The 15,769-nt window shown below is 42.3% G+C and overlaps 1 protein-coding gene across 2 annotated transcripts in view; it reads right to left on the reverse strand.

The window, feature by feature from the left end:
* Positions 1-12,103: 12,103 nt before the first annotated feature.
* The window catches only part of LOC115168965 (phosphatidylinositol 3,4,5-trisphosphate-dependent Rac exchanger 1 protein-like), a 139,886-nt gene continuing 136,220 nt past the window's right edge, over positions 12,104-15,769 (reverse strand). For both annotated transcript variants that reach the window (XM_029724538.1, XM_029724539.1), the window contains 6 exons: positions 15,638-15,752; positions 15,100-15,166; positions 14,795-14,970; positions 13,767-13,869; positions 13,172-13,239; positions 12,104-12,311 (listed from right to left, as the gene is read on the reverse strand). In XM_029724538.1, coding sequence (XP_029580398.1) covers positions 12,269-12,311; positions 13,172-13,239; positions 13,767-13,869; positions 14,795-14,970; positions 15,100-15,166; positions 15,638-15,752 — 572 coding nt within the window. In that variant the 3' untranslated portion in view covers positions 12,104-12,268. The remainder of the gene's footprint in view (positions 12,312-13,171; positions 13,240-13,766; positions 13,870-14,794; positions 14,971-15,099; positions 15,167-15,637; positions 15,753-15,769) is intronic.

A 15,769-nucleotide genomic window follows, 5' to 3' on the forward strand; every position in this document is an offset into this window, starting at 1 on the left:
AGCAGCAGTATTTCCAAGAGATAGAGGGCTGGGTATTTACCTGGTATCAAGAAAATGTGTGGGGACTTCATACTTACTCCTTAGAATTCAACACAATGTTTTGTGAAGAACATTTTATTTTACTAGCTTGTTAAAGTTCAATTTACAATACTACTTTTAAAAAGAAATATTAAAACATACAGTACAGGATTCATTAGCTATTGACTGACATTGGAGCAACGCAAGTTAGACACACGTATTGCATGAATCTGACCAAGAGGCAGGATAGCTGTATACATTTCTATCAAGGGTCGAACTGGTAAGAGTGCAACATTTGATCACTTAGGGATGTCTTCTAACTTCTAAAGATGCAATTTAATATTTCCTGTTAAATTACAGCTATGCCAACATCAGAGGCTGTAAAGAGAATTTAAATCTGGGGTGTGTCTTTTGCAACAGAAAACTGAAGTAAACTTTTCCTAATTGGACAAGTTCAGGTAGCCCCTTCATGTTTCACGCTGTTCTGTTCCATTTGGTGCCTTATGAACACAACCCTGCAGAATTGGGACCTGACAAGAGCTTCTAAATAAATAGTCAATAACAACAACGTCAGTGTGGATACGCATGAACCAAAAATCTGTCCATTATAAAAAAAATAGAATATGAATACAATTAATTGTGTTTTTATATATATATATTACATTTAACCTTTATTAAACTAGGCAAGCCAGTTAAAGAATAAATTCTTATTTACAATGACAGCCTAGGAACAGTGAGTTAACTGCCTCGTTCAGGGGCAGAACAACAGATTTTTACTTTGTCAGCTCGGGGATTTGATCTAGCAACCTTTTGGTTACTGGCCCAACGCGTTACCCACTAGGCTACCTGCCCCCCAGGTAGCCTATAAAAATATTATAATTAAGCAATAAGGCCCACGGAGTTGTGGTTTATGGCCAACATACCACTGCTAAGGGCTTTTCTTAATCCCGACGCAACACGGAGTGCCTGGATACAGCCCTTAGCCGTGGTATATTGGCCATATATCACAAACCCCTGAGGTACCTTATTGCTATTATAAACTGGTTACCAGTTTAGAGCAGTAAAATAAGTGTTTTATCACACCTGTGGTTTACCGTCTGATATACCATGGCTGTCAGCCAATCAGCATTCAGGGCTCAAACCACCCAGTTTATAATTTAAATTATAGCATTAACTCTGCTGCCAAAGGCATAGACCATATCCTATTGCCTCTGACAAAGACATTGGGTTCCAGTAAGTATGTAAAAAAAAAAATAACATAGCATTATTTGAATTAAGATTTTATGTTATTATGTTAACTTCAATGATCCCTTTGTTGTCCTCATCCTCGGACGGTTTACTGTACGTTGTGCTGACGCTGCAGAGTGATTGGATGAATCCTTATGCCGTTTAAATATTCAAACATTCAGATTTCAAAGCAGCTAGATAGCTACAGCTAAATTACATTTACATTTACGTCATTTAGCGGACGCTCTTATCCAGAGCGACTTACAAATTAATACAAAATTGCAACAAAGGTCTCCGCAAAACATTGGTTTGGTAAATTGGATGTGTCAACAGGAGGCAGTCTCCCACTACTAATGATTATATATTAATACTTTAAAAGGCTTCAAATATTCCAACCTTTTGACTAGGCGTGTGGATTGGCACACACAAACAGCTCTGAGATTAGATACGGTTACCTTGTTTCCCAGACTCGGATTAAAAATTGTCTCCCTCCAGAGGAAATGACAAAGACAAAATCAAAACATGAAAAAAATTGAATAAGGAGTTTGCATATAACGCTTATCAAGCCAATGTTCTAATACGATCTTTCAAGTTGATTAATGTAATGTTCATTTACCTTTCTAAATATTCTGATCCATTCATAAAATTGACAAATAGAAACTGAGTTTTACATTTTTTTATTTACCTAGAGTCATTTGAAAAAATTTAAGTTTGTTGCAGTTAGGAAAACTGGGTGATTTCTAAATACGTGGTTCAAGTGGATGCTACCAGTGGCGGTTCTAGACCCTTTCAACTGGGGGGGCCAAGCTGGGACCAGTTGTACTGTTAGAGGGGCCAGTTACATTTGACGTTATTGTTGTCATATCATTTTCTTTACTGCATTGCAGGCATTAGCAGGCAAAAGACCATGTTCATAATCATTCAATTTATTTGCATTTCCATTATAATTTTCATTTGCATTACATATTCAGTATCAGGTCACATCAACTGTATTCACCGTTTTTTGTGGGGTTTTTTGCAAAAAGATCAGCAAATTCATCTAGACTCAAGGCCTTTGCCCTCCTTGACTCAATACTTAATACACCTAAATTGCTTAATCTGTCATCTGACATTGTGGACCTGAGATACGTTATTTCATACTCCACATTTAGAGGGGCCACAAGGGGATCCAAAATTGTTGTCACAGGGGCACTGGTCACATCTCTCAGGCACCTGCGCAAGCACATGGACACTCACTCAAACACTGTCCCAAGTACAAGTTACAATAGATACCCTAGTTAGCGAGCTCGGTGAAACTTGTTAACATAAATCTTTATATTGTCCACATTGTAACAAACTTATGGTTGCATAACATCACATTGTGTAACATTACCAAGGTTTTATATTGAACAATTTCGGAGCCAAGGACAACATACCTCTCTAGATGAAGGTCAGGCAAAAGAGAACAATAAGGGTGTACGGAAATACAGATAACCCACGATGGACCAAACCAAAATATACTAAACTTTTACAATCACATGTATGTACAATATTGATATGAAAAAGTGTTTGTACATCAAAAAAATAACACTAGCTATGCAGCTGTAATTAAATAAAAAAAAACACACTGAATTATTATCAAATTATTAACATCCCCTCTTGACCTGGCCTATTTGAATTGTTTGTTTCAATTTCTAAATATTCTGATCCATTCATAAAATTGACAAATAGAAACTGAGTTTACCTTGAGTCATTTGAAAAATGTAAGTTTGTTGCAGTTAGGAAAACCGGGTGATTTCTAAATACGTGGTTCAAGTGGATGCTACTATCCAGCCCAGCCCAGCCGCACTATCACAGTGCGAATGTAAAGACACTGCTCATCCAAAGTGGTAAATTAATGGGGTCCTTTGGAGAAAAATGTCTCTCTCACACACACACAAGCAGACGTTTGGCATTTCATTGTAATGGTTACACCTGTTGTATTTGGCCATGTGACAAAGAAAAATATGATTAGATTTGATTTGTGCCCCAACAAATACAGGGTTAAATATGTGTAATTTTTAAATAAAATTGATATATTTCCTGAGCTTTCTTATATCTCCTAGATACTGTATAGGACACACAATTCAATATCTGATTCATTTTGTTACTGTATTTTGCCATTTATGAATGTGTTATTCAATGCATTTTATAAAATCATATTTTGAGTGGATACCTAAAGGGGTCCTAAAATTCTAAATCAAATAGCTAAATGATCCATGATATCACCATCTTAAAACAATTCCATATGTTAGCTTAGTACCCCCTCCCCCCCAATGGCTTAGACTTTGAGGTTAATGACATTATCCATGGTGCTTTACTAACAGTATTTCCCCCTTATGGCAACTATCCTTCTAATGAGGCTAATTACTTTGGGATCCTGGAGACCAGGGGCTATGAGTGTGTATGTTTCCCATGTCGAGCTGCCCTCCAAATTCGCTACAACACCGTTATTTTGCAGCCCATTATAAACACAGACTAAACCTATAGCGGCTCACTAGATTGAGTACCCATGACCTGTAGGCTAACAGTAGGTTACAGTGGGCAAGTGAAAGTAAATTAGACTATAGTACAATGGAATTATAGGCCTAAACAATGGCTGCGGGATGAGTAAAGCAAGGCTTTTACGCAAACGTCTCTGGGAGGAGACTCAAGGACCACTCCTGCAAAGCAGCATATAGGCACTGTTTGAATATATCCATGGATGAATTCTCCCTTTTTTGAAATTAATCATTGGATCAATGATGATAGGCTGCAGAAATAATTACTGATCTGACATGACTTGATCGGTAGCCTGGAGTAAAATCTATCGACGTTGTCTTCAAGGATGGGAGGAATGAAGGATAATGAGTGCAAGTTCACGGGAGAAAAATGTCACAACTGTGGTAAAATGGGGCACATAAAGAGGGACTGCAGAATTACAGTCGCAGACTAAACGAGCACGCAGGCTCCTAAAACGACTCAAGGGGGGAGAGAGAGAAATTCGAAAAGGGCAAATTTCATACAGGAAGAGGAAGAGTGTAGTGAGGATGTGTTTACTATTCACAATATGGACACTACCTTTACTAAGGTACCTCCGCTTAGACAGTATTTAACTGTACATGGATGTAAAGTGAAGTATGAGATAGATACTGGCTGTAGTGTAACGTCACAGTCAGAGTATGCTAGGCTAGGGAAGAAAGCAAAGGTTCCAGAGCTAGGTACATGCTGTATCAGTCTGAAAACATATACAGGACAGAAAGTGGACATTGTAGGATCAGCTAATGTGAAAGTTGAATACAAAGGAATAGTCAAAGAGCTACCAGTTGTAGTTGTAGCTGGTTCAGGAACAAACCTGCTGGGGCGAGAGTGGACCACCATGTTGGATGTGGACTGAATAAGATGCATGACAGCAAAGATTCTCTACAGGAAGTGTTAAAGAAACATGAGGAAGTGTTCAAGGATGAGTTGGGCATGTTGAAAGGATTCACAGCAAAGATACATGTATCAAGTGATGCCACACCCCGTTTCTTCAAACCAAGGTAAGTACCGTTTGCAATGAAAACTAAAATAGAGGCTGAGTTAGATCGTTGCCAGGACAACAAAATCATGGAACCAGTGAAGTTCTCAGACTGGGCAGCACCGTTAGTCCCAGTGTTAAAACCAGACGGTACAGTGAGATTGTGTGGTGACTATAAAGTAACGGTAAACAGAGGGTCATCACAGGAACAGTACCCCATTCCTAAAATGGAGGACATGTTCATGTCCTTAGCTGGATGAGAAAAATTCAGCAAACTAGACATCAATCATGCTTACCAGCAGATTGTGCTAGATGAAGATTCTAAGAAATATGTCACAGTGAACATGCACAAGGGACTATTCACCTAAGCCAGGTTACACTTTGGCGTCAGCTCCAGTCCCACTATCTTCCAGCACACTATGGAGGAGATTCTACAGGGGATTACCCAGTGTCTCTCGATGATATTCTCCTGACAGGAAGAAATGATCAGGACCACATCCGAACACTGGACAGAGTGTTACAGCGACTGGAGGCGGCTTGGGCTACGCTTGAAACGGAGTAAGTGCAGCTTCATGGAGAAGGAAGTGACATTCCTAGGACACAGGGTGGACGCTACTGGACAGCATCCAGTGCCAGAGAAAGTAATGCCTAACACAGTCACAGAACTGAAATTGTGTCTGGGCCTATTAAACTATTATAATAGGTTTCCTACGGAATCAGTTGACACTATTGGCTCCTATGCACAAGCTGCTGAGGAAGGACGAGCCATGGTGTTGGGGATCAGAACAACAAAAGGCTTTCAAACTGTCAAAAGATCTGTTGCAGTCGAGCAGAGTGTTAGTGCATTATGATGAAGGAAAATAACTGATACTTTCCTGTGATGCCTCGTTGGGGGGGCAATAGGGTTTGTATTACACACTCTCCCTCCTACAGAGAATACCTATTCACAACTTGATAAGGAGGGATTAGCTATCATATTCAGGTGCAGAAGTTTCATAAGTATCTATATGGGAGAGAAAATGTCATGGTAAGTTTTCGATATGGCATTGCTTTGGGGATATCTGGTGTGTGTGTGTGTATCTATGCTTGACTTCGCCTCCAAGGACCACATTAATTTAACACTTCATTGTATAGTGTAGGCAAAGCTAATCTCCCCCACACTCAACTTTCATTTTTCAAATGAATAAAGGCACATTTGAAAATGTGGAAAAAAAAAATAGAAATAGAAGAATTGAAAATAAATCTATTATTCAATTTCAACACATTCATCAGACCATTAGACTGATAAGCATTACAATGACCAAGGAGTTCTTTAAAAAACATGGCATGCCATTGCTCCATTTAATCCTGCATGATGTGTAGGCTGGAATGCTTTCAATTCTTGAATACCTGATATTATTGAGGAATACAAATGCTCCTTCCCAGTACAATAAATAACTAATGCCTTCATATTGCAGTAATAGCGTACAGTAATTGCTTTTTTTTTTAAAGAGAAATGCCATGGCGGCTGACTCATATCCTCAATCTGTCAATCTCAAAAGGGGAGATCCCATGTCAATGGAAAATGGCCTATATACCACCAATCTACAAGTTGGGATAAATCGGATGTGGCCAACTACCATCCAGTGTCAATTCTATGTGCCATCTCCAAAGTGTTGGAAAGGCTGGGGCACACACAGGTTGCTAACTATTTCTCACTCAACAGCCTATCAAAGAGGTTTTAGGAAGATACACAGCACATCTACAGCCGCGCAAAGGGTTGTGGGGGACATGACATCGGCTTATAACAGCCAGGCGGTCACAGTAGCAATCTTCTTGGATTTGAAGAAAGCCATTGACACTGGTCACCAACACAAGTTCCTGAGGAAGCTTGAGAAACTAGGCTTTGACAGCACTGCAATCAAGTGGTTCACATCATACTTATAGGGGAGAAGTCAGTACACCAAACTGCAAGCCACGCAATCAGCCCAGGTACTTGTGGTGAATGGAGTACCACAAGGGAGTGAGCTTGGACCCCTGCTGTTCTGCATTTACATAAATTACCCCCCCCCATCAGTGCTGGAGAAATGCCGTATACATATAGTGCATTTCGGAAAGTATTCAGACCCCTTGACTTTTTTCCACATTTTGTTACATTACAGCCTTATTCTAAAATTGATTAAATCGTTTTTTCCCCCCATCAATCTACACACAATACCCCATAATGACAAAGCAAAAACAGGGTTTTAGGAATTTTTGTAAATGTATTACAAAAACTTCAGACCCTTTACCCAGTTTATTGTCCTGAGTCTTCTTGGGTATGACACTACAAGCTTGGCAAACCTATATTTGGGGAGTTACTCGCATTCTTCCATGCAGATCCTCTCAAGCTCTGTCAGGTTGGATGGGGAGTGTTGCAGCACAGCTATTTTCAGGTCTCTCCAGAGATGTTTGATAGGGTTCAGACTCTGGCTGGGCCACTCAAGGACATTCTGAAGCCACTCCTGTGTTGTATTGGCTGTGTGCTTAGTGTCGTTGTCCTGTTGGAAGGTGAAACTTCGACCCAATCTGAGGTCCTGAGCACTCTGGAGCAGGTTTTCATCAAGGATCTCTCTGTACTTTGCTCTTTCATCTTTCCCTCGATCCTGACTAGTCTCCCAGTCCCTGCCACTGAAAAACATCCCCACAGCATGATGCTGCCACCACCATGCTTCACTGTAGGGATAGTACTAGGTTTCCTCCAGACGTAAAGCTTGGCATTAAGGCCAAAGAGTTCAATCTTCGTTTTATCAGACCAGAGAATCTTGTATCTCATAATCGGCAAGTCCTTTAGGTGGCTTTTGGCAAACTCCAAGCAGGCTGTCATGTGCCTTTTACTGAGGAGTAGCTTCAGTCTGGCCACCCTGCCATAAAGGCCTGATTGGTGGAGTCCTGCAGAGATGGTTGTCCTACTGAAAGGTTCTCCCATCTCCATAGAGGAACTCTGGAGCTCTGTCAGAGTGACCATTGCATACTTGGTCACCTTCCTGACCAAGGCCCTTCTCCCCCTATTGCCCAGTTTGGCCGGGGGCGGTCAGCTCTAGGAAGAGCCTTGGTGGTTTCCTTTTAAGAATGATGGAGGCCACTGTGTTCTTGGGGAACTTTACTGCTGCAGACAATTTTTATTACCCTTCCCAAATCAAATCAGTCACATACACATTTTTAGCAGATAATGCGAGTGTAGTGAAATGCTTGTGCTTCTAGTTTGACAGTGCAGTAATATCTAACAAATTCACAATGACTACCTTATATACACAATGTAAGGGGATGGAATAAGAATATGTACATGCGCTATGCCCGTGTGGCATAGGGAAGATGGAATAGATGGTATAAAATACAGTATATACATATGAGATGAGTAATGTAGGATATGTAAACATTATTAAAGTGCCATTATTTAAAGTGACTAGTGATACCATTTTTAAATCCATTTGTTAAAGTGGCCAGTGATTTGAGTCTGTATGTTGGCAGCAGCATCTCTGTTAGTGATGGCTGTTTAACAGTCTGATGGCCTTGAGATAGAAGGTGTTTTTCAATCTCTCGGTCCCAGCTTTGATGCACCTGTACTGACCTCGCCTTCTGGATGATAGCGGGGTGAACAGGCAGTGGCTCGGGTAGTTGTTGTCCTTGATGATCTTTTTGGCCTTCCTGTGACATCGGGTGCTGTAGGTGTCCTGGAGAGCAGGTAGTTTGCCCCCGGTGATGCGTTGTGCAGACTGCACTACCCTCTGGAGTGCCTTGCAGTTGAGTGCGGTGCAGTTGCCGTACCAGGCGGTGATACAGCCCGACAAGATGCTCTCGATTGTGCATCTGTAGAAGTTTGTGAGGGTTTTAGGTGACAAGCCAAATTTCTTCAGCCTCATGGGGTTAAAGAGGCGCTGTTGCACCTTCTTCACCACACTGTCTGTGTGGGTGGACCATTTCAGGTTTGTCCGTGATGTGTATGCCGAGGAACTTAAAAAAAACTTTCCACCTTCTCCACTACTGTCCCATCGATGTGGATAGGTGGATGCTCCCTCTGCTGTTTCCTGAAGTCAATGATCATCTCCTTTTGTTTTGTTGACGTTGAGTGAGGTTATTTTCCTGACACCACACTCCGAGGGCCCTCACCTCCTCCCTGTTGGCTGTCTCATCATTGTTGGTAATCAAGCCTACCAGTGTAGTGTCATCTGTAAACTTGATGATTGAGTTGGAGGCGTGCATGGCCACGCAGTCATGGGTAAACAGGGAGTACAGGAGAGGGCTGAGAACGCACCCTTGTGGGGCCCCAGTGTTGAGGATCAGCGGGGTGGAGATGTTGTTTCCTACCTTCACCACCTGGGGGCGGCCCGTCAGAATGTCCAGGACCCAGTCGCACAGGGCGGGGTCGAGACCCAGGGTCTCAAGCTTAATGATGAGTTTGGAGGGTACTATGGTGTTGAATGCTGAGCTGTTGTCAATAAACAGCATTCTTACATAGTTATTCCTCTTGTCCAGATGGGATAGGGCAGTGTGCAGTGTGATGGCGATTGCATCGTCTGTGGACCTATTGGGGCGGTAAGCAAATTGGAGTGGGTCTAGGGTATCAGGTAGGGTGGAGGTGGTATGATCCTTGACTAGTCTCTCAAAGCACTTCATGATGACAGAAGTGAGTGCTATGGGGCGATAGTCATTTAGTTCAGTTACCTTAGCTTTCTTGGGAACAGGAACAATGGTGGCCATCTTGAAGCATGTGGGGACAGCAGACTGGAATAGGGATTAATTGAATATGTCCGTAAACACACCAGCCAGCTGGTCTGCGCATGCTCTAAGGACGTGGCTAGGGATGCCGTCTGGGCCGGGATGCCAGGAGCCTTGCGAGGGTTAACACGTTTAAATGTTTTACTTACGTCGGCCACGTTGAAGGAGAGCCCACGATCTTTGGGAGCTACATACGTCTCGTGTCTGAGCCGTTGAATTGCGACTCCACCTTGTCCCGGCTTTTCGCTTGTTTGATTGCCTTGCCGAGGGAATAACTACACTGTTTATATTCAGACATATTCCCAGACCTCTTTCCATGGTTAAATGTGGTGGTTTGCACTTTCAGTTTTGTGCGAATGCCGCCATCCATCCACAGTTTCTGGTTAGGGTAGGTTTTAATAGTCACAGTGGGTACAACATCTCCAATGCACTTCTTTATAAACTCACTCACCGAGTCAGCCTATACGTCGATGTTATTGTCTGAGGCTACCCGGAACATATCCCAGTCCATGTGATCAAAGCAATCTTGAAGCATGGAATCTGATTGGTCAGACCAGCGTTGGATAAACAGACCTAAGCACGGGCGCGACCTGCTTTAGTTTCTGCCAATAGGAGGGGAGCAACAAGATGGAGTCATGGTCAGATTAGCCGAAGGGAGGGCGGGGGAGGGCCTTGTATGCATCGCAGAAGTTAGAGTAGCAGTGGTCCAATGTTTTGCTCGAGGAGGTGGAACAATCAATGTTCTGGTAGAATTTAGGTAACCTTCTCAAATTAGCTTTGTTAAAATCCACAGCTACAATAAATGCAGCCTTAGGATATATGGTTTCCAGTTTACATAGAGTCCAGTGAAGTTCTTTCAGGGCCGCCGAGGTATCTGCTTGGGGGGAGATATATAAGGCTGTGACCATAATCAAAGAGAATTCTCTTGGAAGATAATGTGGTCGGCTTTTCATTGTAAGGAATTCTAGGTCAGAGTAATATGCTCGGAAACGGTGGATGGTGTGCTCACCTTTTAAGCCTCTCTTGCGACGACTGCGTTGTTTTGGGTCGGCCTCTGGGATTAGAAACAATGTCCAGGGTGGAGGTCCGAAGAAAGGATCTGCTTCGGGAAAGTCGTATTCCTGGTCGTAATGTTGGCAAGTTGACATCGCTCTTATATCCAATAGTTCTTCCCAGCTGTATGTAATAACACTTAAGATTTTCTGGGCTAACAATGTAAGAAATAATACATAAAAAAAACAAAAGGATGTGAAGCGAGGCGACCATCTCTGTCGGCGCCATCTTGCTCTTTTCTCAGATCTGTGCCGACCCAACCCTGTCTCGGAGTTCTACGGACAATTCCTTCAACCTCATGGCTTGGTTTTTGCTCTGACATGCACTGTCAACTGTGGACTTCAATCAAGTTGTAGAAAACATCTCAAGCGCCTGAGCTCAATTTCGAGTGTCATAGCAAAGGGTCTGAATACTTGTGTAAATAATGTATATATTTTTTTATTTTTTATACATTTTCAAACATGTCTAAAAAAACTGTTTTGTAATTATGGGGTATTGTGATGTCATTATGGGGTATTGTGATGTCATTATGGGGTATGTAGATTGATGAGGAAAATGTTTTTTCATCCATTTTAGAATAAGGCTGTAACGTAGCAAAATGTGGTCAAGGGGTCTGAATACTTTCAGAATGTACTGTATATGCAGATTACACAGTCCTGTACTACTCAGCAAATACCACAAGGGAGAGTGAGGAGTCAGTGTCAAACGACATCTAGAGGGCAGCAGCTTGGTTTGCGGACAACAAGCTCTCCCTATACTCTCAGAAAACAAAGGCAATGCTGTTTGGCAACCCACAAAAGTTGAGATACACAGGCAAAAGTATCACAATAACAGATGGACAAAACACTTATGAACAAGTAAACTCCATAAAGTACCCGGGGATGAAGTTGGACCCACACCTACACTGGACTGAACACCTGATCACAGGGAAACTACTGTCTGGGCTAAAAAGAGCAAGGGACTTTGTCTCCAAGGCCATCATCCTGACAATTTATGACACCATAACAACTCACCTGGACTACTGTGCCACAGTATGGCTTCCCACCCTACATCAGGACAATAAGACAGGTCTTAACCGGCTACAGCGTATCATCAACAGGGCTGCTGGTATCATGATCGGGCATTCACGGAGGGAACACATAAAAACAGAGGTTCTTCTGTAAAAAGCTGGAATCGAACCATTGACGGTCATGATCCATTACAACACCCCAGTGACTGTTTTCAACGACACACAGCACAGACTACCTGAATACATGTCAGACCTGTTCAGGTGGGAGTCTCCACCCATCCTCCGGGGGCACACCAGAGCAGCAGTCAAAGCCTATGACCAATGGGACCCGCACCTACTGGCACAACCATTAGCAAAAAACATGGCCATTCAAGGCAGTCTGCAGTTCTTTGGACCATTGCTCTGGAACAAGCTTGACTTATCCACACGAAAGCTAGCTAGCATGTCCGTCTTCAAAAGAGCAGTACATATAGCTGTAATGTGAGCATTGTTTTGTATGTATGCTACCGCGTATGATGTGTGTGCTTCTCTGCATGCTGTGATTTTAGATGTGCTTTGTATGTATGCCAATGGGTATGCTGTATATGTTTTTATTGATTCTATGGAACCCAGGACTCACTGGAAAACACTGACAATTGTTACTGAGTGGACTATCTTGGCTAAATAAATGAGCGGAGTGGAATAAAAACACAGCGATGCCTAGTCTCTTATAGATCTCCGTCTTCGGGTGGCAGACACAACTTGAAGAGCCTGTGGGAAGTAAAAATTGTTGAACATTATTTTAAGATCTGATATTTGTGTAGCCTGGTTCCAGATCTGTTTGTGCCATCTTGCAGAATCCTACAGCATGAAAAGATTTGAAACCAGGCTAGTACTGTGTAACTAAAGCCTTGTTCACACTGCAGGCCTTAATGCTCAAATGAATTTTGTTTTTCAAATCCGTTTTGGAATACTGACTGTCCAAACAGCAAGTTACAAGTGACCAGCAGTCCTGACATGGCTACGCTAGTTGTCATAGTAATGACAGGTGTGTGTGTAGTGGTGTAGGTTGATTTGTGGTGGTGCTCGTGCTTCCTATCACTCAGAAGTTATGTTGCAAACTAAGGTGACAACAATGCCTGCCATGGTCGTTTGCCAGTTACTTTGAAACTTCAAAATCATAGTGTAAGAACACTTTCAAAGCCTCAAAGGATACGATGATCCAACTTTCAAAACAAGTCCTTTTTGCCTAATAACAGCAGTTACTTCGCTAGCTAGGTAACTGTTTAGCTTTCTAACACGTTCACTAATTTGTTTGAACAATTAACAAACTGGTTAGCTACCATATGTACTTGTCAAACTGTCAACAGAGTAGCAAGCAAGCTAAGATATGCAAAATAACAGTCTAAAAACCACTTGAGGGCAAACAAATCAGATTTGACCATTCACACCACCTACGAAGATGGTTTGAAATGTGGCTTGAAATATCCGATTCCATGTGCTTTTTGACTGTTCAGACTGCAGAAAAATGAACAGATTCGAATCGGACATGCAAAGAAATTGGATTCGAGTCACTTCAAACTGGCAATGTGAACAAGGCTTAAGATTGAACTCATTCCTATTGTCTATACCTTGGAGCTGTGGGCGGCATCTGGTCCATCACTTTGAGGTTTTTAGCCGAGATCTCTACCCTGGTGCCCTATCAGAGAAGAGAGAGGGTTACACAATGTTTCCATATTTAGACTGAGGACAAGTGCCCACAGGGTTGCAGCTACTGTAACCAAATCCGCTGCTCAGACAGTGTACCCAAAGTTATATTTCTACCTAATGTCTTTAGGTTGAGAGCGACCCACTCCTATCGGGGAAAGACTACATTCAACCTTAATTTACCCATCCCACTGCATCGTTGTCCTGATGTACAGTACAGTATGTAGTGAATGTCTTAGAATTCAGCTCAAAGCCCACGTTCAAAGTACAGTAGATTGTTTGTCAGTAAAGTACTTTTTAGTAATGCTATGTTATACAGTAGGTGGAAGTTGCTTCCTTTCATATTCAGTTTCCATTTCTGAGCCACTGGTCGTTAAAGATTAGCAAGGGGATAGAGAGAGATGTGGGTTGTATTCATTAGGCACCGTTGCTAAATGTTTTGCTACGGTGTACCCTAATGAATATGACCCAGAACTTAAATCTGTTTCTAGGCGTGTAAAAAGGGTGTAGTTAGGGCACCTGTTTGCGCATGATGTCCATGGTCTGCATGATGCAGCGGGGCATGAGGCCGTGGTTCCGCGCCAGGATCATGGCCTGATCAAGAGTCACGCACAGGGTGCACCTGCTCAACACAAAGGTCAGAATTCAGCAGGTCAAAGGTGTTTTGACTGTGTTATGATTACCTAATGGAAAGGAGTTGAAAATACCGTAATTTCTGGACTATTAAGCGCACCTGAATATAAGCCGCACCCACTGAATTTAAAAATAAATAATATTTTGAACATAAATAAGCCGCACATGTCTATAAGCCGCAGGTGCCTACCGGTACATTGAAACAAATTAACTTTACACAGGCTTTAACGAAACACGGCTTGTAACAAAAATAAATAGGCTTTAACGAAACACAGGTTGTAACAAAAATAAAAAATTAGCAGTAAGCTTTAGATGTCTTTTTGCACTGAGTCAATTCCTCACGCTGCCATTTCCAACGTCTTATCATCGACTCATTAAGACCAAGCTCCCGTGCAGCAGCTCTATTTCCTTTTCCAACAGCCAGATCAATCGCCTTCAACTTGAAAGCTGCATCATATGCATTTCTCCGTGTCTTTACCATGATGAGGGTGACAAAATGACTACCGTAATCAGAATGATGGGAAGTTTGAGAGCGCTCGATTTAATCTAAACAGTAAACAAAAAAGTTGTTTGACTGTAACCCGTTCGGCAATTTCATTGGTCTAATGAAAGCTTCATGCCGCCCAAAAAAACCGAACACGTCACAGAATGTGTTTAAAAAAAGGAAAGCGGGAAAAATCCATATATTAGCCGCGTCATTGTTTAAGCCGCGAGGTTCAAAGCCTGGGAAAAAAAGTTGCGGCTTATTGTCCGGAATTTACGGTACACTGTTTTAAAGGGGTAAGGCATACTGTACGTAGTGCATGTCTAAGCACTACACCGGACATAGCAATACATAGATGTGCATGAGTGTTTGCTCCAGCTGACGCTAACTGGCAGTACTATTACATCACTTTCAAGGTCATACGACGGACCTTTGCATGCCAGTAGCACACATGGTGATATGGCAGGCGCCCAGGCGGTTGCACAGCTCGGAGGACACACACAGGACGCTGACGCCAGAGGGGTGGCCTGCGGCATTGGGATGCACGTTGACATATGACTGCATCAGACGACACAGGTCGTCCAGAGTGTTGAGGGGTCTGAGGAGCTGGGTTGGAGAGGGGGGACAGAAGATTTAGGGGTTAAGACTATAAAAATAAGTTTACTTTACTTTCCATTCAGAAGTATTGCCCCTGAGCTTGTTTGTAAACAAAGAGTAGTTTTGATTTCTGTTTACCTGGTCTATCTTCTTAGCTGTGGTGTTGGAGTCGGTGGGAAGATTTGACTTCTCCAGGTAAAAAGCCCTGTAAGAACACAATAAAGGGTTTTAATAATAATAACAATCGTGATCATTATATTTGTCCTATTTCACACATGTACAAGTGTTTATTAATACGCATGTATGAATTAGAAATGTGTGTTTTGCATATCTCTCTCTCCCTGAGACACCCTCGGAGAGTGTGGTCACGGCCAGGGTCTACCATTATCGATGGCGACCCTGGAGCAATTAGGGTTAAGCACTTTGCTCAAGTTATCATTCAATATGACTGCTATTGAACAATTATTGAACCCATAGATATTCTCAATTTTCTCTATTTCCTGTAAAAACTTCACATCAACAAATGTCATCCACCTTCTAAAGCTAATACAGTAGTCAAACTAATCAGCATAAGAATACCCCTTTATGCAAGTGGGTAGTACACAGTGGGTAGTACAATACAGTAGGTAGTACAATACATATTGTATAACACAATATAGAATGCGTGGGTTGCTACCTGAGTTTTCGGTAGTAGGCTTTGACCCTTTCCAGTGCGACGGCATTGGTGCGTTGCTGGAACTCTTCTATTGACACGTAGTCCTGCTCGGACACTCCCTCTGGCCTCTCCAGGGCTGACCCAAGGACAGAT

This window comes from Salmo trutta, chromosome 30, assembly GCF_901001165.1.
Source record: "Salmo trutta chromosome 30, fSalTru1.1, whole genome shotgun sequence".
NCBI lineage: Eukaryota > Metazoa > Chordata > Actinopteri > Salmoniformes > Salmonidae > Salmo > Salmo trutta.